This window comes from Cheilinus undulatus, linkage group 8 (genome assembly GCF_018320785.1).
Source record: "Cheilinus undulatus linkage group 8, ASM1832078v1, whole genome shotgun sequence".
In the NCBI taxonomy this organism is placed as follows: Eukaryota; Metazoa; Chordata; class Actinopteri; order Labriformes; family Labridae; genus Cheilinus; species Cheilinus undulatus.
This window is the reverse complement of record NC_054872.1, coordinates 7,417,558-7,439,735: the sequence shown is the minus strand read 5'-3', so window position 1 is coordinate 7,439,735 and position 22,178 is coordinate 7,417,558. Positions and strand designations below refer to the sequence as shown.

Below are 22,178 nucleotides of genomic sequence, written 5' to 3'. Positions count from 1 at the left end.
GAAAACACAGTTTTCCCAGCTGTTTGCATTTCTTTTGTCACAGCCATGACCAGTTGGAAAAACAATGGATGACATTCTTACATTAGCCAATCATTGTTTTACGCAACACTGACTAGTTGCTAGCGGATGAGCCTTTAAAACAACACACTGCACTGAACTTCATGTATTACAAGACTACGTTACACACTTCATGCAACCGCAGGGTAGTGCTGTGTCTACAATTTCTAAAAAGCACTGAGAAACAGCTAAAGGTTCTGAAAACAGGTCACAATCACAGCTTTCACTACAATGTTGTGTTGTCGAGATCAGGATGCTCTGTGATAGAACGAGTTCATGAGTTGTAAATACGACTTTAGGAGATGTTCCTCCGTGTTGGAAGTTGGAAAAACAAAGCAGAATACGAGTTACGACTGTAAAAAGGAATGCAGCATAACACTGGTGAATCAGCACTGTCAGATAACTCCAACACTGACGACCATTACTCCTACTAGAGTTAAATTGACACCTTGAGAGTTAAAATTAACACTAAAATGTTTAACATTGACAGTTCAACACTGCAGGTTTTTAGCTGTCTGGCTTTTAATGGCATGAAATTGATGTTACAGGATCTGCAGCAATTTTCTTGTCCGCCTCCACCTGTGAGATTTGTGTCGGGTCCCATGGGATCCACAGGATCCTGCTCCCAATGCAGTCCTCTAGCCTCTGTTCTGTTCTTCTAAATGTGAACACTATACTGCAAATGCCTCTGAAGTAAATTCCCAATGACTTATCCAGAACTTGAAGGGTGGTTCCACTTTGAAAATCTGTTTCAAGGGGGTAAGGGGGCACTTGAAATTGGTAAAATTTGAGCCTTAGTCCTTCCTCTGCAGATTAGAGTTCATTTATGGCACAAAAAGTATCAGTGACTAAGGGCAAAAGGATAAAATACAAGAAAAACAGAGTATAAAGTGAAGAAAACCCAGAGTGAGATCTTCAATTATGACACAAGCAGATCTTTGACTTGATCAATAACAGCTCATTGATCATGCTTCCAATAATAACAGTTTCTCTCTGTCCAGATCCATTGTGACCAATTCTCTGCAGACTGAAATCATCTCTGTCGGTCAGTAAATCAATTAATCATCAATACTATAGCTGTCACATGATTTACAGTTTAATATTGTTGGTACTAAGGGGACTGGCTGTCACTACAGCAAGTAATTTATGACCTTCATCATCAGAGAGCAGCTCTGTCTGAAAACACTTTACATTAACTCTTTCTTCATTAGCTAACCATAAATCCAGGCTGGTTCCATTGTTGCCTACTTAAATCAGGTATTCCATGTAGATAATGAGCAGCTAGTTGAGCTAATTTGTTCAGTTTATGCTTCTATAATGTTTCTTATTGGGCCTGCTCCCTCTGTCAGTGATGTATTATTGAAATCTGGCAGTTATTTGTCTGACGACTTATTGCTGCTTAAATCTTTATTAGCCGTCTGCCGTCATCTTGTTGTGCAGATTGCTTTTCAGTTGAGGGATGGGGAGTAATTCACAGGCTATTATAGATTTATTTATATGCACACATTTCTAATCATGGACAGAATGCATCTGCAGCGGCATTATTACATACTGTTTTTATCTCGAGTTAGGCAGATGAAGTCTTTTCTGTCCCTCACAGATTGGATTGTTGTTACTGCTGATGTAGGACATTAGAGTAGGTTTTATTGGAGCACAGCGATTTACATTTCAGCCCCCAGCTGCAGTCTCACAGGGAGAGAATGGCTCTGACCTTTGACCTTACAGTCCGACTCTCAGCTGAGAGTGTTGTTTTCACTGAAACTGACAAATAATGAACTGCCTGACATGTTTTCACTGGAGAGAGACTTCAGAGGACTGTTCTTTGCTCTCTTTCGATGATAAAGATGAATTATTCATTGATTATTATTATCATAATTACAGCTAATAGCAGAGGGGGGGATGAGAGAGCATTGATGGATATAAAGAAGCAAACCGTGTTGTCTGTTTGAGCTTAGACCATCAGAAACAGTTTGATTTTGCTTTTAATACATATTGGAGATGATCCGTTATTGATCCTTGGGTCTGTCATTTTCAGATGCTTTTTTCTGATCTGCAATCTGGTGAAATTCACACACTAAAACCTTGCATCCTCGATCTGATGCATTTATTTTTGTATTGTACTGCTCAAATGGTTTTGTACCGTGGAGTAAAAAGCAGCATTCTGTTGCTCTTTCACCTCCAACTTCCACACACACTGTTCCTCTGCTGCAATCTGGTCACCAAGTGCACCGCAGAGCAAATCGCTCCCTCCCCAGTCAATCTTTGCAGCTCCTCCACACTCATTCTGATCTGTGTACAGCAGGGTCATCAGCTACATTTGTACAAGGGCTGGGTTTTTCCTTGATGGATTCTTTGGGGGCCGGACTTTCAAATTAACGTAAATAAAGAGACATTGTGGTCTAATTGACATATTTAAAATATTTTATTTCATGTCAAATGAATGCCATTTTTAGCCTCTAAGGGAGGTTCCTATATCGTAGCCAGCCACGGGGGGGGGGGGGTGAGATATTTTAGCTGAATGCATCAGGGCTGTTATGTTCACCATTACTCAGTTTGGTGCTAATACGGTGTGCCCTGATTGGAGAAAAACCTGTGTAAGAAAAAAAAAAATCTCTGTAGTTTTGATTCTCAGGCAGAAAAATGCTTGAGGTTGAAATACTTTGAAAGTGTCTTAATGTCTGTAGCCCTCTGCATTTTTTAAATTACGACTTGAAAATTGGCTTCTTTGGTATAAAAACAAAACTGAGCTGAAGTTTTGTTAAGCATGTTTGCGCAACTTTTTTCTCAGTCTTGATTTTTTTCCAAACAGGTTTGCCGACCTCTCCTCCCCCTCTTTCTCCTTCTTTCTGAAACCTCATTTTAACCCTATAAAGCAGTGATCATCGACTGGTGGCCGGGGTCACATCAGGCCCCCCACATCCTTCCATCGGGCCCCCAGAGCATCACCATCAGCTTTTGGCCAGGGAATAATCAGCTAAAATATCTCAAACGCCTCCTTGTGGCTGGCTGTGATAAATAGGCCCTAGATCTTAACAATTACATACATTTGAAATAAAATTAAAATATTTAAACAAAACTATGTTGATGAGTCCATTTTTAAAATGTCTTTATGTTTTTTAAGTGATCGGCCCCTGAAGTGCTTGTATAGGAAAAAGCTGGCCCTGGTCCAAATATAGTTGATGACCCTTGCTATAAAGCCTATTGCATTATATTTGATATACACTGTTTTGAGACCTCAGTCTGATCAACATGATCAAAAATTTCCTTAAAAACCTTTTGTCTACAATCTGATAAATGATAAAAAAAGAATACCCTCCAGTGGATTGCCAGAAATGCCTAATGTATCAAATTTGATACAAAAATAATTAGATGAATTTTTAGGGCAGTTTTTCTTTTTTTAGATTTTGGTAGAAGGTTAAAGGGATACTTCAACATTTTGGCAAATTCACCATTGCCATAATCCCTGTAGTCTTACAAAGAGGCTCGTTACCTTTAGTTGTTGGTGCAAGCTATTTTTAGATGAGTCAGGAGCTGCTCTGCCAATGCAATGGATTCTTATGGTATCCCGGTTTTCCTTCATCAAACTCATCAAATACACAATCCAACAACTCCAAAGCACTCTTGTGAACAAGTTGTGACCTGCACATTCACCACGCTATGAAATAATCATGGAACATTACGAGACGGAGATGTTTAAAAGGTAAATGCAAAGCCAGAACTACACTCCAGACATGGCTGCTGCACTGTGTCACTCCGTCCAGTGGGAATAGTTCTGAGTATTTGCTTCATGTGTCATAATTAGGGCTGTCAATAGATTAAAATTTTAATTGCGATTAATCTCACAAATTCCATAGTTAACTTGTGATTAATTGCAAATTAATCGCACTTTTTTTGTCTGTTCTAAATGCCCCTTACAGGACTATTTCTCAAGATTTAAATGCCCTAATCAACATGAATGAACAACAATACTTTTTTAATGCAAATCTTTGTTCATGTCAACAACCCAAAAAACACAACAGATAATGTCCAGAAAATGTTCTGGTTTAATCTCAAAGATACTGAATGCTCTTCTGAGAGCATAACATGGTAAACTCAAGCCCACCAAGCCACAATAGGATTTTGGTCTCACATGGGGGAAATAAAGGCTCACAATCATCCCTCAACAGGACTCACAACAGGATGATACAAAAAGACTAAATGCAGTCAGAGAATTACACTACAGATTACTCAAGCATTTTTTTCTTCATAAATAAAGGGGACCCACAGTCTAATAATGCCTTTTAGCTTATATTATGATACTCTACAGAGCTTCTTCACTCTCAGGCTCACCTGTAACCTCTGCTCCTCTGTTACACACCAGCCTCTGCAGCTCTGTGTCCTCCTCATCATCATGATGCAGCTGTAGGCCTACATTCACCAGCGTCGGACCCTCCTATAGGGACTGCAGTCTTTGACACTTTTGCAGCATCTTGATTTTTTTTTTTTTTTTTTAAATTTGGCATTTATTTACTGTTCCAGTCGATCGTTTCGGTAAGTTTCGTTTTGTCCGAATACTTTTACTCTCAAGCAGGAGCTGAGTCGGCATGGGAGCGGGAGTAAACGGACCTTTATGAGACGTGATCGGGCCAGTCAGCGGTCGATATACAAAGGGTCAGCGCAGCTGTAGTGCCGGTTCATAGCAGATATAAATAAATGAATAAATCATACAGGCCCAAAAGTGCGTCGATCCACCAGGAAATGCCCAGTATGCTAGATAGCGAGTCCATCACTGCTTGCAGTTGTCTGAGCGTAAACAATCCAGCATGGTGAGGGGGGCAGCTCTCTGCTTTAGCGGTGTGCTCGGCTAGCGCGTGGTACGGGGTGTTTAAGACTCTACTAGTACAAACTCCTGATAACTCAGTTCATGTCGACAGTAACAGAAAATAACTTCAGTCTTATCTGGCATGATATGAAAAGTGAACCTGTTATTCAAAAGTCTCTGTCCTTTATCCTTTCCTGCTCGCTTGCAGGAAAGGATAAAGGACAGACCCACCCCGTAGTTTGGGTCGAGGGTCACACAGAACGCGCATGCATTAATCGTGCAACAAAAAAATAGTGGCATTAAAAGTAATTTGCATTAACGCGATTTTAACGTGTTAACTTTGACAGCCCTAGTCATAATGTTACATAATTATACATCATTATTATTATTATTATACGTTATTACTCTGCTGTATGAAGATCTCTGTCAGCATGGATGGATCCAGTGTGATTAATAAAGGAGTGAAAGAGATATGACATCTCTATGCAGTCTGAAAACATTTGCCACATGTTCCAAAGTTTTGCAGCGAGTGTTAATACAACACCTCAAACTCAGTTTGACAGATCTGAAAAAAAAAAAAAAACACATATACGTATGAAATTAACACTCTTAGTGTGCAAAGATCATAAGTCAATGTGTTTGGAGCTCCGTGAAGGAAAGGTGTGGATGAATCCCTAGGAAACTGTCTGACTTACCTGGTCAGTTAGGTCTTTGTCCTTCACACCTCCCTCTCTCTCTCTGTCCTACATGGACCATTTGCTGCTGAGCTGAGAAACATACTGTAATGTGTGTGTGTACCAACACTAGTTATACAAGCCTGGGCAGTATGATATAGCCTGATATAGTTAAACAGTATTTATATTCTACAACTCCACCTCTAGAAAGAGTTGCAAAAGCCTCTTCTGGCTGTTTCTCATTAGTACCACGTACTTTTCCGGTCTTTTGTTGTCCTGTCCCTACTTTTTTGAGACATGCTGCTTCCATCACATTCAAATGAACTAATATCTTTCATGATATGGTAAAATATCTCAGTTTCAACATCTGATATGTTGTCTATGTTCTGTTGTTAAAAAATATGGGTTTATAAGATTTGATGATCATTAACATCAGTGCCCCAACTTTTTTGGAACTGGCTTGTAAACCAGTAATTCTCGGCTGGTGAGTCAAGACTTAAAAATGCTTTGCAAGTCCATCTTTAGTAGGTCATAGATTTATGCTTGGAAAAAAAAATGTGCAAAAAGTCTATGCAGCACACTTTGTTCTCTTTTTCTGACACATTTTCTACTGTCTGAGGTCCAAACAGTGCCATTTGTCATTAAATAAATCTGAATAATTGAAAAATATCCAAAATTTGTGTTGTGATTTCCCACAGAGGAGTGGGTGTTGAGTCCTGAGATTCGACCAGCAGAGAAACACAAAAGCGATCAATGTCAATTTATGTGAAATTAAGAAAAGTCCATTATCCACACGATCAATTATGGTGGGCTCAGGCCTGTGAGGCCCACCTGTAATGCTGTCTAAGCTTCTAAAAATTCCTGAAATATATGGTAGAAAGTCCAATAAAGATGTAGAAACCATCACTTGAGCTTGTTTCCAGGTGTTTACTGGTGTACCTACATCCAAATATACACCTCCATGGTTAGCTCCTTCTCTGATAAGTTCTAGACGACCTTCTCTCATCTTTGTTGAAGTGTTTCAGATTAATCCAATAAAAATGCCTCCATGTTTCTGTCTTATCTTCTTTTTGTAGTCACCCATTATACAGAGCACAGCGTCGTCAGAGCACTGACAGATCCACAATAAAGTCAGTGAAGGAGCTGAGTAGTGAATCAGCGCTCATGACACCCACTGACAGATTCACGACAACATTACACCCACCGCCATTCTGCACAACTGTGTCATTTGTAAGAAGCACGATTGATGATCATGGCAGTAACTTAATGAGCCTACTGTTATAAAGTTATAATGAGTTATTTATTGACCAGAGCAGCTGGACAGCTTTTGACTCATCATTAACTGCATGAATCACATGGTTCTATATCTGGCCTTGAAGTGACGCTGCGCCGTCCTCTTTGAAACTTCCTGAATCTCTGATATTATGGAGGAGAATAAATCATCCCAGTTTGGTGTTAATAACTCAGGTCAAAGACTCAAATAACAGAAATGAGGATTATTTGGAAGATGTGGTTCATAACTGTAATTATGACTGATGCTAGTCTGTGGGATAAATTAATGAATCATCATCTTAACTTATTTTAGAGATTGGACAAGTGGACTGTTTGGGCCCGGTTAGAAAGTGACATAACCAATCAGTGTTGAGGGGCAGTACTTTTGGGCGTGGCGGAGTCGTGATGTTATCTACTCAGCTACTCAGTGGTGTGTTGAGCCCTCAGGAGATGTGCTCAGCTGTATGTGAGTGTTGGAGCAACCATCTTATCATATACAGTATATCATACAGTTAAAACTGGAAGTTTAAAGACACTGTACAAGAAGATATAACCTTTTTTTGTCACTAACTGACTTTGAATCAGACTAAACTTTTCCTGTTTTAGGTCAGTTAGGATTACCAAAATTATTTCTATTTGCTAAATGCCAGAATAATAAGAGAGAGAATTTTTCAGAGAATTGTTTATTACTTTCTTTGAGATCAGAAGTTCACATATTCTAAGATTACTATTCCTTAAAACAATTTGGGAAAGCCCATATGCGGATGCCATGGCTTTGAAAGCTTCTGATAGAATAACTGACATCACCTGAGTTAATTGGAGGCACACCTGTGGACTGCTTCCTTGTATGACATAATGGGGGAAAAAAAATCCCGAAGATATCAGGAAGAGAATTGTGGACCTCCACAAGTCTGGTTCATCCTTGGGTACAATTTACAGATGCCTGAAGGTGCCCCCTTCACCTGTTTAAACAATCACACACAATTATAAACACCATGGGAATGTCCAGCCATTATACTGCAGGTTTTGTGTCCCAAAGCTGAATGTGCTTTGGTGTTAAATGTGCTTATCAACCCTAGAACAACAGCAAAAGACCTTGTGAAGATGCTGCTGAAGCTAGTAAGAGAGTCATCATTCACAGTGAAACCAGTCCTGTACCGACATGGGCTGAAGGGCCACCCTGTGAGGAAGAAGCCATTACTCCAAAAGCAACATAAAAAAGCCAGATTACAGTTTGCAAATGTAAACAGGGACAAAGACATTCATTTCTGGAGACATGTCCTGTGCTCTAAAGAAGCTAAAACTGAACTGTTTGGCCATAATGACCATCATTGAAAAAGAAGGAAGCTTGAGCGTGAGGCCTTGTCCACATGGAGACAATAATGATGTATTTACGTTTCGTTCTGAAGAACTTTTCTGTGAAAACAGGATTGTTTCAGGAAATGTCGGCGTAAATATGGGACCACTGAAAACTACTGAAAACACTGTAGTTTATATGCCAAGTGGTGCTATATATATATATATAGTGGTGCTATCTGGTGCAAGTGGTGCTGTAATGCTGCAGAAACACACCAAAAGAGAGAAGATTACGTAAAACTGCCCAAAACATTCTCCTGGCTGCCCTTCCAGTTGTTCTCCGTGATGGATTTAAGAACATCTGGTGTATGCTGTTCTCGGTGGTGGTAAAGGACTTCAGATTTTGCTGTAAAAGCCATAATATGGTCAGTAGCTTCTGCAGCACGAACACAACCCTGTAATATGCTATTGGTGTTTTGGATGACCCGTGCATGTGGCATAAGTGGGCTATGCTATGTATGACGTAATAGTTTCAAGAAAGATGCAGTTGCCTGTCCACACGGAGACAAAACAGTAAGCGTTTACAGATTTGTTTATTCTAGGACGCAGTTTCATAAAGTAGCATGTATGGCCTCCCAAAACGCTGTTTTCATATGGATGAAACGCTGATACGACAAAAAACGTATAAGTAGACTCCTGAGGCCATGCGGACGGGGCCTGAGAACACTATCCCAACTGTGAAGTACAGGGGTGGCAGCATCATGTTGCAGGGGTGTTTTGCTGCAGGAGGCACTGGTGCACTTAACAAAATAGATTACATCACGAGGAAGGAACATTATGTGGAAATACTGAAGCAACATCTCAAGACATCAGCCAGAAAGTTAAAGCTTGGGCACTAATGGGTCTTTCAATTAGACAATGACCCGAAGCATATCGCCAAATTAAGTACGAAGTTGCTGAAGGAAAACAACATCAGTGTTTTGGAGTGGCCATCACAAAGCCCTGATCTCAATCCTATAGCAATCTGTTGTGAGAAGCTTCTGGAGGGATACCCAGAATGTTTGACCCATGTCATACAGTTTAAAGGCAATGCTAACAAATACTGGGCACTTTAAAGAAAGTAATAGATTCTTTCTCTTATTCTGGCATCGTAACTGATCTAAAACAGAAAAAGTTGGTTTGATTTAATGTCAGAGAGTGAGAAAAAAAGGTTACGTTGTTTTGTAGTGTATGTAAATTCTGGTTTCAACTGTATATCATCAACCATCATATTCTTTGTGAAAATGACTTCCTGAGTGCAGTATGCTTGCATTCACACTGACCAATCAGGTGCCACATAGGATGAATCCCTTTGTAATCTGTCAAATATGAGAAAACAAGATGTTGGTTTTATTATATGCTTATATGCTTTTATTAGAAATAAGACACATTCATTTTGTGCTCTGAAAACTGTACATTAACAAAGAGGTGACCCCAGTAAAAGAAAAAGGGGAGTGAGGAGGGGTGGGGAGGGCGTGTGTGGCGGGGTGGGCGAGGAGCAGAGGGGTCCGAGGGTTTTGACAAATACAGATCTGAGGGAGTGACTGGCGGTGATATCAAAACACACACTGTTACATTGCGATACAGAACACTCGTATAGTCCAGTACCCTGACAGGACAGGGGGCGGGGCCTGGGAGGATCAGTATCAGAATAATCATGTTCATATTAATAATAATGAGAACAACTATCCCCAAGCACAGTAAGAAAGATATTTATAGGCTAAAATCCATTCTGTAGAACTCTGTTGAAATAATTACAATGCTGTACATCAGGACTCCAAGTGAGCCTTGTGCTTTCTCTGTGTGCAACCCTCTGATGAACTCTGCTTCGTACCATAAATATCTATAGATCTAGTCATTTATTCATCTTCCATGACACAGACATACAAACACAAGTAGCCTTTTCCTCAGCATCTTTGAGCGTATTTTGCATTTGCCTGCTTGTACATCCAAACAGCGTGTTTGCTGAACGTGGCTCCTTCTGGACGCACTGACGCCGACGTCCATGTTTGCGGAGTTGAGGTTTGACGTCCCTGGCGTCTCTGAGGTGTCTGTCGGTGCCACTTTGGCTCATGGTGACACCTTACTTGTCACCGCGGGGCTGATTTTGCCCCATCAGGATCACGAGGGAAAGAGCCAGCAGGATTGGGTCGGGTTTTAAGGGGAGGGGACGGCATTCTGGGGGCACATGGGTGTACGTTTTGGCAGTCTGCCTCCTGAAACGCTTGTTGTTTTCCCTTTTGAGATTGATATTGGAGAAAATATACGTCCAGAGTCATCTTGTAAAACATCAGCGTTCATCAGGAAAAGATAGAGCAGAACAGTGAGGCAACGATACTCTTAACAGTAAAAAAAAAAAAAAAAAGAAAAAAAAAGAAAAAAAAAAGACATGATCATGATTATCACATTTTACTCATTGAATTCAGGGAATGATTACCGCTGTTTTTAACTATATGATGCACATATAGTAGCTGAATCTCCTGTGTGGGCCATAAGGTATCCGAGATCAGACACAATAAAGATGACCAGCCGACAAAAAACATTGTCCAAACATGAAAAGAAAGAACACAGAAAGCGACGCCATGATCCCGCTCTCCTTTTCGGATATTTTGACTATCTTCCCCTCCTCACGTCCTCGTAGCTGTGGGCTTCATCCAGCTGTTGGGTTGAAGTACAGAGCAGGGCAGTGTGCGTGGTGTGTCTGCTTGTTTGTCCAGAGAAAATAAAATGAAACAGGAGGTTGTGGGTGTGAATCTGGGAGATTTCAGGTCACACCTCTGTCTGCAGGTCCATGATCTCCTGTCCCACCAGAGGGATGGTGGCACTGTTCTTCTCCCACTCCACTGTCTGCAGCTCCAGAGGGGACGCCGCCACCGTCTCCAGGTCCTTCCTAACCCAGGATGGGGGGGAGTGGGTCTTCCTGATGCCCTCCCACGCCCTCTTACTTGGGGTCGCCTGCTTGTCCTAAAGGGAAGAAGAACAAAGAGCTTGTTTTCTGAGACAGTAATGTTCAGGTGGACCTACTCTACCTCATCCTACCTTTCTGCCTGCTTTAAGAGCCTCTCTTTAAGGAATAACTCAACATTTTAAAGAAGATGAATAATTAGAATTTATACTCTGTTGTCATTCAATCCTGATGTTTTTTTTTTGTTTTGTTTTTTTTTTTTGCCGTCATCACTAGTCAAAGTAACATAAGGGCTGGTGCGGACTGGATGATTTTAAAATTTATAGATGGAGACATTGGGGCTGTTTCAACCAGTTCCTAGTAGATCAATACTCTAACGTTATAGCCAGAACTCGAGATCTCACTCTGGCTGTTTAATAGTTCCTAGTAGAGATTCCTAAGCCATGAGATCTCAGAAACTTGAGTGATCAAACGTAAAGAAAAACAAATACACAGGATGATCAGAGAGGCCTTTTCCATCAATATCCTAACATTTTTCTTAAATTGATTCTTAATCCTTCAAACCCTAGGCTATGTTTTAACCATTTTGTCTCTCCTGGACTTCTTGTCTTAAAAGCTTTTACATCAACCCTGGGGTGCACAGCCAAGCTCCACCCATCCTTTTTTCAGGACAACCTGGGCTTTAAGAATAAGTGTACGGCAGTATTGTCACCTAATTGTTAATAAAGTTATGGGACTATAAAGAAAAAAAAACAAAAATAAAAATAAAAAATTGCACAAAACTGTTCTCCCATCTTCTAGGAACCAAAAAGTACAAAATCATTCTGTGACAAAAAGACTTCAAATTAATCAAATAGTTACAAAAAGTCCTTGAGCTTCTTTATAGTGGTTGAATTTGTGCCTCTATTCAAAGCAGACAACCACATCACAAGATCTGTCTCTCCATTATGAGCTATTCAGGTCATCTCCTGCATGATCTATGTGCACAATTGCATGACGGAATGACGGAAACAGCTGGCCATTGGTTGTCACAGGTAGGGTTGGGTATCGTTTGGGTGTTTCCTAATACTGATGCTATATTGATACCTTTTAATACGGTGCCTGTGCCTACATGGTGCCAGAACCGATATTTTTGAGGGTAAAAAATATGTGTTGAAATTCAGTGGGAGAATGAAAGCTGTCTGGGTACACTGAATTCTTTGCAGAAATATGTTATTGAGATGCTAGTGAAACATGGGATAAGAAAAGGAAACCGGTGTAACTTTACAAATAATTACCACAATTTACACAGTGTAATTCTTGCCTTTCTTTGGGTGGCAGGTATCGAAATGAAGTATCGATATCTATGTTGTCATTTGGTCCAGTAGATATTGGATGTTTTAGCTTACTTGTGCTTAGGGCACAAGTATCTTGTGTTTTATTTAGAATCAGGGTACCGCTAACATGTCGTTACCATACTCATCCCTTGTTACAGCCTGCCATTAAAGCATAATGGTATACAATATGGCATTTAGCATTAGCTGCCAGTGGCAGAAATGATCAAAAATTGATAAAAAGGATATTCAATATTAGAGTTACTGCTGTGGATTTAATCTTAAAAGACTCCTGCAAGTCACCCAAGTTCCAGGCTGGCAAGAAAAGCTTGCATAGGCTTTGAGGGCATGGAAGGGGTCATTGGAATGACACAATGACTGAGGGAAAAAAGGTAAGAGGCTAACCTGTGTCTCTTCTAGTTATATATGACAACGCTGGTCACAGAGGATTAAGAAATTTATCAGAGAAACTTACATGGAATTCATGATATTTTCTTAAACTGCTGTTTTGTTTGCACCTAAGCTGATGAACCCCAGGCACTCCAAAGCTGCACATTTCTCCTAATTAGCACAGAGAAACACCCCATTTCTGTCCATATAAGGGCATGAGACTGCAGGATAGTGTGCAAACACAGAAGGCACGCAGGAGTGAGAGGAGAAGCAGCAAGATATTGGTTATGTCCAAATTAAAATAACTGTGAAAAGCATCACTTTGCAATGATGTGATTCTGATTATGCATGAATGTCTGTTGGGGGCCAGGAAGTGGGGGACAATGAATGGGAAAGCTATTACTTTAACCCTTTAAAGCTTATTGTATCATATATAGCACATGATTTTGTGAGACATCTTTCTAATCAACATGATCAAGAATTTCCTTAAAAACCTTTTGTATACAATCTGGTAAATTGTAAAAAATACCTCCCAGTGGTTTATCAATTGCCAGAAATACCTGCTGCATAAAAAATGATTAAAAAAAAAAAAATATGTGTGAAGTTTTATTGAATGGCATTTTTTGGGGAGCATCTCAGTTGAAAATGAGAGTTTTCTGGATATTACTGGGGTAGCAGGCTTTACAGGGTTAAAGCTTTAAATGAACCTGTATGCTGCAATTATCAGAAAAATTCTACACACGTTTAGTATATCCCTACACTTTGCTGAAAAAGTGTACCACAGTTTAAGAGATTTACCTGGCGTGGAGATGATTAATATCACGTCTACTCAGTCTTGCAGACCTCCTAGTTGTCAATCCAAATGAAAAGAGGCAGAAGTCTAGAGGACTCTTGTACTGAGCTAAGAGGCTAGCTGAGTCCTTCTAACATATAAGAAATTCCTCGTTTTGTCTCAAATATGCTTTTAATTGAATTGAATTACCAGCGATGTACTATCAACCAAATAAATCTTGTGATGATGTGCCGTTCACGAACGAGCCTGCACCACACAACCTACTCTACTGAGCTGAGCCAATTGATCTGGATCTCTTAAAATGGACAGATTTGCTGCTAAAACACGCAAGACTGGAGGTTGGGGAGACAAACTTCAGCTGAGGAAACACGGGTAAGATCAAAGTTTCATGTGCTAAAACCATGACAGAACCAAGCCGGACTGCTTTGTGGAAACGAACCGTACATAAACGTTGTGTGATGCCACTTGTCCAGGCTTTAGACGGAGGCTTTATAGTCCTGCCTCCCGTAGTTCCTCTGTGAGTTTTTTTATTTAATCTTTTTTTTTGCCTGAATATTTCACTACTTTCAGTACCCAAAGTAGCTTAAGAATAAAGAATGTTCATACTTTCACTTTGAAAACTTGGCATAGTCTTAAACCATCAAAACAGGGTATTCTTGGTAGAGTTTCTCTATGCAGAAATCATTAAACCCCCCCATCTGCAAAGAACCTATAGCCAGAAGGTCTCCAGGAAATCTGATAGATATGGTTTATGTTTTTGACCTTTGTCGAGGATATGAAGGCTGATACCATGACAATGTAACTCTGACTGCGTCATTTTAATGGAAACTAAAGTTCAATCATTTCAACTGGCTTGAAATGATGAAATGATGTGCAGGGTGCTGTGATATAATGTGAAACATACAAAATTAAAAGAGAATTATTTAAAGGTCAATCCACAATAATATGCATGTTGCATTTGTAGCTGCAGCCTCAGTTATTTTAGATAAGCATTAAAACAGCTGGCCAAAGCTAAAGGAATAATTACGGCATTTCATTAGTACTGTGATTACTGTATTGTTATTTCACCCAGTGATTCTTGCAAATTGCAGTTCCCAAACTTAGAAAAATTCAAACCTGTCTGCATCCTCCGCACATAACATAAACATGATTCTTGAAATGTGCACAAATAAATATGATCTGACTTATACTTTGTTTAGCTAAAACCCTTCTATTTGTACCTTTACATGACACTATTTTAAACTAAATGCAATGCCAAGTTTTCCTCACTATGAAACCATAATAAAAGACAAGGCCTTGTCAACACAAATGTGTTTTTGTTGATCTGATCCAGTGCAGTCTTAATGCACTAAAGCTAGTAAATCTTAGTAACAAGGGTTTAGATGCAGATATGATTGTGGCTGGGACACATCCTCAGAAACACATCTTGTACCCGGAGTGGAGAAGTTGATATTTCTGCTTCTTGAGCTTGTACTAAAGCTGTGTGATCCTGCAGGGCGATAACAAACATCTGACATTTCTGCTTCTGGATCAGTGTCAAATGACTCTAACCCTGATCTGTGGGGCTCAACGTGAGAGACAATCTGATTCCAAAGCTGTACAACAAGTTGAGACTCTACAGCAGAGGGAAATAAAGACATCTGCTGCAAAGAAGGTTTTAAATGATAGGAGGAGTTATCAAGGTCAAGGTCACACAAGAAGTGTGAGTAAAAAGAAGACTGGCCTAAAGTCCTGGGAAGAAAAGGGAACTGCAATGGGAAACTGCAGAGGTACAATCATAAAAAAAAAATATATTGTTGCATTCTGTTACTTTTTTTTCTTATTTAAAGGGATGAAATGTGAAATGTTAAATAAATCTTATCTGCAGAAAACGACAACGCTGAATTTCAAGGAGTGCTTTTCCATCCATTTCTGTTGAGCAGGTCTCAACAGGATTTATCAGTCGCGCTCACATGTTCAAGTCGCTAGACAAAGAAATGACAGTTGTATATTATCTAGTGATAGTAAAAGTAGACATTTTTTCATTAAGTAATTGGGATACAAAATGTATCCATCCACCTATCAGTGGACAGTCCTGTCATTTCTTCTGCTGAGGAAGAGGAGGGTTGCAATACCCTTTAGGGCAAGACTGGTACTTATAGAGTTCAGGTTCGTTTAGGAGCTCTGACTCTAAAACAACTGCTGCCAGGTCAACTCCAGGCTGACCAGGGTGCAATTTGATCATTCTGATCTTAAATTGGGTGCGCTAAGTTGTCATCAACAGAGTGATGCGCTTAAGTTATGCCCAACTTGTTAAAACTTCCAAATGTTGTGCATGGACGTCATGTTTAGGGGTTATCTACACTCCATCACTGCCCAACACAGACAACAAATGGGTTTGACAGTGGTAAGCAGCTCACTCTGCACTCTTTCTGCATGCCTCTCAAGAGCAGAGATTTTTTTTTTTTTAACTGTGCATTTGTGTGAGCTTGATGGCTGCCTGAGGTACTTTACATTTATCAAGTACATCAGCTGTACTCATGGTAGAATATTAATGCAATGCGGAAGCAAGGTGCAGACAATTCTGTGAGAATGCTGCTAAAATTCTTAATTATTCTATTTTGTGTTTTGATGAAAAAACTAAACAAATTTTTGGGTATCTTCTCTGTTTTCAAAAGATATGGTAACTACCACATCTATGGACACGTTCAGCTGAAAGTCACCAGTTAACATGGTCACTCATCAAACTGAAACACCAGGACACTTGCATTCATGCATGGTGCTGACTGTTAGCTCTGTCCATTATAATTCTGAGCTGGTCCGCTGATAATATTATTGATTACTGATGCTATCATGATGTTAGTTCTGATCTCAAAATGTACATAACAGTAACTTCCTAGTTGTTGCCATGTCTATTGTTTACTTCCTGCATGGATAGTTGAAGACACCCAGAGCTCTGTGGTGTGCCCTTCCAGTGTTAATTTTGACCAAAGTTTTAGTCTCAGTCTTGGTCTTTAGGTTAAATACCTTTTAGTTTTAGTCCCATTTTAGTCATTTCTACCCTTTACAGTTTTAGTCTAGTTCTAGTCAACGGAAACTCAAAAACATTTCAGCCAGCCTTGTTTTAGTCTATGAAAAGTCCTCACATTTTAGTCTTTACTTTTAGTCCAAGCATTTATTCTCTTGCCTAAATCTGGTACCAAGTCATGGTAGTGTGTCTATGCAACCTGCCAAACCTGGGGCCCCTGCTTTCTACAGCTGAGAGGCAGAATAGCTGCAGATGCATTGTATTTTGACAGTTTTACCCACAGTGGAGAAATATCATGACTTTTAAATGTCTGACAAAAACTAAATTACATTTTAGTCTAGTTTTAGTCATCTTGATGAATACTAAACTTACTTTTAGCCAGTTTTAGTCATCAAAGGTCTATTTTTGGCTAGTCTTAGTCTAGTGTTTCTAATGGAAAAAAGGCTGTCGATTAATAGTTTTAGTCATAGTTTTATTTATCAAAATTAACACTGGGCTCTTCAGAGGGATCCTCGAATATCACATTTGAACTTAAATATGAACAATTACGCTCATGTCATAGCCAGATGTGTATGCAAATACAAGCTTGAACAGTAACTCTTAGTGGTGTCAACATTTTGGATTGATTTTGATTAATTAATGACAGGAGTGAAAAATGTGACCAGAAAATGCATGCTGATTAATTGCTCTATGATTCCATCACATCACAGGCTTAAGTAGCATTGTAAATTCTCTTTGCTCACTTTCGATAATTTTATGGATGAAATTTGTATTTGACAGATTAACACCATCCTAGACTGACCAGTGTCTTCTTCTGTTTCAAAAGCTAGTATACTAGCTCATAAACACTGAGTTGAAATTACTCAGTTCTTTGTAACCTGTTCTAAATACTTATTATAAACAAGTTTCTTGTACTTCTTGGCCATAAAAGGTAAAGGGTTCAATTTACTTTAGTTTACTTGATTTAACCAAATTAAGTAAAAAGGGGGTAAAATTAAGTTGTGTTAACTTAAAAATCCAAAACAGCTATTTTAACTCTATTTTTATGAGCTGACAGAACTCATTTCAGTTTTAAGTGAACAGTACTCAAACAATTCAAGTTTTTTTTGTAATAACTCATATTATTTGAGTTATGGCAAATCTGCAGTTTTCCAAGAATGCCTTTGAACACTAAACCTTTGTGCACTCTGTTTGCTGCAGCTGTCCTGGCCAGGACACTTTTGAAAAAGAGATTTTTAATCTGAAAGAGATTTTCTCCTGGTTAAGAAAAGGTGAAATAAGATAAATAAACAAAATGCACCATAAGTGAAGTTGCTGTCTCAATTAAAGAGGTCCTGCCTATAGGGGACTATGAAGTAGTAATAAGCATCAGTGTATGTTGGATGGCTCACTGACATTAATGAAGTGAGTCACCAACAGCCACTGTTGCAAATGGTGGCATTAATTAGTCCTCCTTAGGTGAAATGATAGTTTTAAAAACTTTTATAGAGAGTTTTATCTGATGTTCTAAGGTAATCAGTCATCTGAGATATTTTGAGTCCTATGAACTCATCAGTTTTTACATGGCACTAAAAATATGAAGTATTGCACACTAAAAGTAAATGATTTAGCCTAAGTCCTGCAAACTTAAATTAACATTTGAATCTCAGTTTTGAGAACTTTAAATAATTCATTTTAAACTAGTAGTGAATACTTAAACAGTTCATGTAGAACAAGTACTGCACACTAAAAACAAACATATTTTAACTCACAAAAGTCAAGTGTAGTTCACTTGTTATTTTTGAGGCAACGAGTTTCCATATTTTCTTTAAGTAAGCTCAACTAATTTTGTCTTACAGTGTAGAAAGTTTTGCAGTTTCCTTTCTGACTGTTTTGTTACTATTATCTTTCAGTCTACCAGTGGTACAGTCTTTCTCAGTTCAGTCAGGACTATTTAGTCGAGAAACACACATGACACAGAGCTACAAGAGTGTGTACATACTTTTTACAAGGAGGGAGAGACTACACATCCCACAATCCATTGCAATTTATTTCTGTTGTTTTTGATAGATTTCATGATTTCAAACCATATAATTACCTCTTTCTACACTTGTGTTTATTGTAGTAATTATATTTGAAATTATGTTGTAATATGTTGTGTTGTAAGCATTTATCATTTTGTACTGTGGCCGCATATCATCAAGTTTTGACAGCCTTTGATTGCAGGCATGGTGGAAATTTCCATGGCAACCGGAGACACCACCAATCAGAGACACTGAAGGATTGTGGGTATTGTAGTATATTTTTGGCAGGGATTACAAATAAACTATGTTTTCCTTAAACAAGGTTGACATCTTGCAAACTTTTGCCCTCTACAGGAGCTTATACCATCATTTTCCATTGAGGTAGCTCCTGTTAAGTCCATCTCTTGTTACTTCTGATAATATGGCTAATATTCAAATCTGCTATGGAAAAACTGAATGGGATTTGTGCTTCTGGACCAGCACGGCTAAAGCTATGACTAAAAATGGTCGTTGACAGCGTCTTTTCCATGACAAACACCAGACTTAGACTAACAAAAATAGATATGTGATGACTAAAACTGACAAAAAGTTAGTTTTCGTCAAGATGACTAAAACTAGACTAAAATGAAATTTAGTTTTTGTTAGACATTTAAAATCCATTTTATTTCTCCACTGTAGATAAACCTGTCAAAAACCAATGCATCTGTAGCTATTCTGCCTCTCAGCTGTAAAAAGCAGGGACTCCAAGTTTCAAGGATAGAGCAGACTACCATGTCTTGGTACTAGATTTAGGCAGGAAAATAAATGCCTGTTTTTGAGTTTTCATCGACTAAAACTAGACTAAAACTAAAAAGGTAGAAATGACTAAAATGGGATTAAATCTAAGAGACATTTTTTCTAAAGACTAAAACTAAGACTAAAGTTAAAAATAGCTGCCAAAATTAACACTGTTCCGGAGCCACGCTGTTGAGCCCTATTGCTATAAGAAGCTGCTTGTATAGGGAGCAGCAAACTTAGCCAGGCTAGAGTAGTTTAATTATGGCAGCATGAGCGTGATTAGCCAATAGCATGCTTAGCTACTGATGAAGGCTTGATTCTATCAAAATATGCGATTACTTCCAATAAATTACGGAGCCTATAATTACTTTGATTTTTTTCTAAATGACAGCACTAGTACCTATGTCTCTGGCTACCAGTTTACCTAATCTAAATAAATACTATATAAATTGAACTATCGCTAAGCCTCCAATGCAACAAGCCAATCACATTTGTTGGAACTGAACAATGCATTCAGTAATCTGTCTCGTAGACCTCCACAGAAAATAATTAAAATGTCTATGGGGTAGAAGCAACACTGAAACAAGGTATCCTAATAGGATAGACAATAAAGTGTATTTTATCCTGTTTCCTACAGCTCATATACACACAGTAAAGTGTCTCAAATTAATGAGATTAACCTGTGTGGCAGAGCACACAGCCAGCTCAACGTGAAGAAGATCAACAGTAATGTTGACTTAAAATATCTACAACAATGGAGTCTCTTTTTTTTTTTTTTTTTTAAGTAGTTTGGATGTATTATAATTTTACATGTTGTACTTTTCATGCAGGAAACTTGATATTAACTTGGACAGCTTCTACTTTAATATCATGCTTGGAAGAACTGGCAAGGCCAAAAGGAGAGGTTATTTCTTCACTAATTAATAACTTTATTAAAACACAGCTTTCACTTTGGTAATCATGACTGTACGCTGTGCTGAGCTGTCATCCTGGCTGCAGCTCTCGTCTTAATATTGTGACTGTCTTTTTGTAGCTTCCTCTAATAACAAACTGTTACAAGTTGTATAATTCGAGAGAACCTCCAAAGATTGGTCGGAGTGCCCACCCACAGTTATGCCCCTTGATGCCCCCACGGCTAATTTCTTTTGGCACTGACATAGCAATAAGATTAAAAATGCAATCTTTGAAATGGCTGCACTTATAATTAAACAGTCAACTCCACTACAGCGTGGTGATTTGTGTTAATGATAAGAGAAAAGGAGAACAACATTAGATATAGGGGAGGGAGGGGGGCAGAACAGAATAAAGTCTTTACACTCATGTTGGTCTTGTCGCTGCTGGCAGAGGACACGCTCCATCGTTTGGCAGCTTTGGCGTCAACAGGTGGAGACTCTCTATCCTTGTCTGCACTGTGAATCTTCCTGTTCAGGTCCTGAAACATGTCCTGGTGGCGTTTCCGGGTGTGCATTATCTTCTACACAGGGATATTGCATTGTTATGTATGAGGCAAAAAGCACAGGCTTCCATCAATAAGTCCCTGAATTTGACCATATGAAAGTCACACCCAAACTTTGAATCAATCCTTATGAATGTTTGCAAACATGTAGAGGTCAGTGGCCTGTTGCACCAACTATGCCTAAGTTCTATATAGTACAGATATCACTAAATCTCACGCTGAACTAGTTGTAGCTTGTGCCATTGCCTGGTTACCAAAAGGCTCATCCAAACTAGCAGAGTCAAAACTAACCAAAACACTGTCACTAATATGTTTTCCCTTAGTTTTACCAATGAATAAAAATCATTTTTGTAAATTCAGTGTCTGCCTCTTGTGTCTGATTGTCCCTAAAGAGAATAACAGAAAGTAATTTCCATTAACAGCAGTTAGTTTCTGTGTCCATAGACAGATTTCTGCTTCGGCAGTGCTCATAACATCAGTTTAGTAAAGCTTTCATTGTTGCAAGGTTTCGAAAGCTGACTTCTGCATCCCTTTGTTGTAACTTTTAGATGTTCTGTCTGCCCCTGTGCTTTACTGTTTTTCTTTTTTCAGATAAATATGGCAAAGAAATTCTTAAAATATTGTGAGGGGCTACCATCCCGGCTTTAACGGCAGCTTTAGACCTAAAATATGTCCCTCAGAAAGACAAATACAATCATTTTCTCCTCCGCCATTGTTGATAAAGCCCCTTTGATTATGATTGGTCAGAGAGAGGTGACATTAGCAAGGTTTCCATCCACTGTTTTCTGGCAAATTTTTACTTTATACATCAAAGACCTAGCTGGAAATTCTGCAGGTATGAAAAAAACGGAAATACTGCTAATGGTTTTTAATGCTTTGAGGAGGAAGAATCTTTTTGCAGTGGAAACACATTAGTAAATACATAGTAAATAAACACTGACGCGTTTGGATAAGCTTTACTGGGTTAAAGCCAAACCCTTTTATTCTGACTCCTCCTTGAAAAAACTGGTTTAGAAAAAGACCGAAAAAACCCACCCTCTTTTTTTGTCTCTTGACTTATTTGGGTGCTACACTGTGGCAGCATTACCCCCAAAATCCACATACTCCACCTGTGCTGTACACTAGGTAGTAGGGATACAGGTTAGCCAGCTAAACGGTAGAATTTCTGTATCACGCTAGCTTCAGGTAATGGCCATCCTATTAGAGCTTTCTGGTACTTTGCCAGACATAAACATGAAGAGTTCAGCTGTTAGCATTTCGTAAGAACAGCATGATATGACTTGAAAACTGAATTTAGGTGGGATGTAGACTGTTGAGGGATACACCCATGTATTACTACTCAACTCAAGTGAAAAGAGGCAACATATCAAAGCACGATATTAATCTGAAAAGAGG

General features: G+C 39.0%; 1 protein-coding gene across 1 annotated transcript in view; it reads right to left on the bottom strand.

The window, feature by feature from the left end:
- Window positions 1-10,472: 10,472 nt before the first annotated feature.
- adgrb1a (adhesion G protein-coupled receptor B1a) overlaps window positions 10,473-22,178 on the bottom strand; it is a 151,601-nt gene continuing 139,895 nt past the window's right edge. The window contains exons 28-29 of the mRNA XM_041793579.1: window positions 20,643-20,801; window positions 10,473-11,103 (exon numbers count right to left, since the gene is read on the bottom strand). Of these exons, the coding sequence (XP_041649513.1) occupies window positions 10,909-11,103; window positions 20,643-20,801 (354 nt within the window). The 3' untranslated portion in view covers window positions 10,473-10,908. The remainder of the gene's footprint in view (window positions 11,104-20,642; window positions 20,802-22,178) is intronic.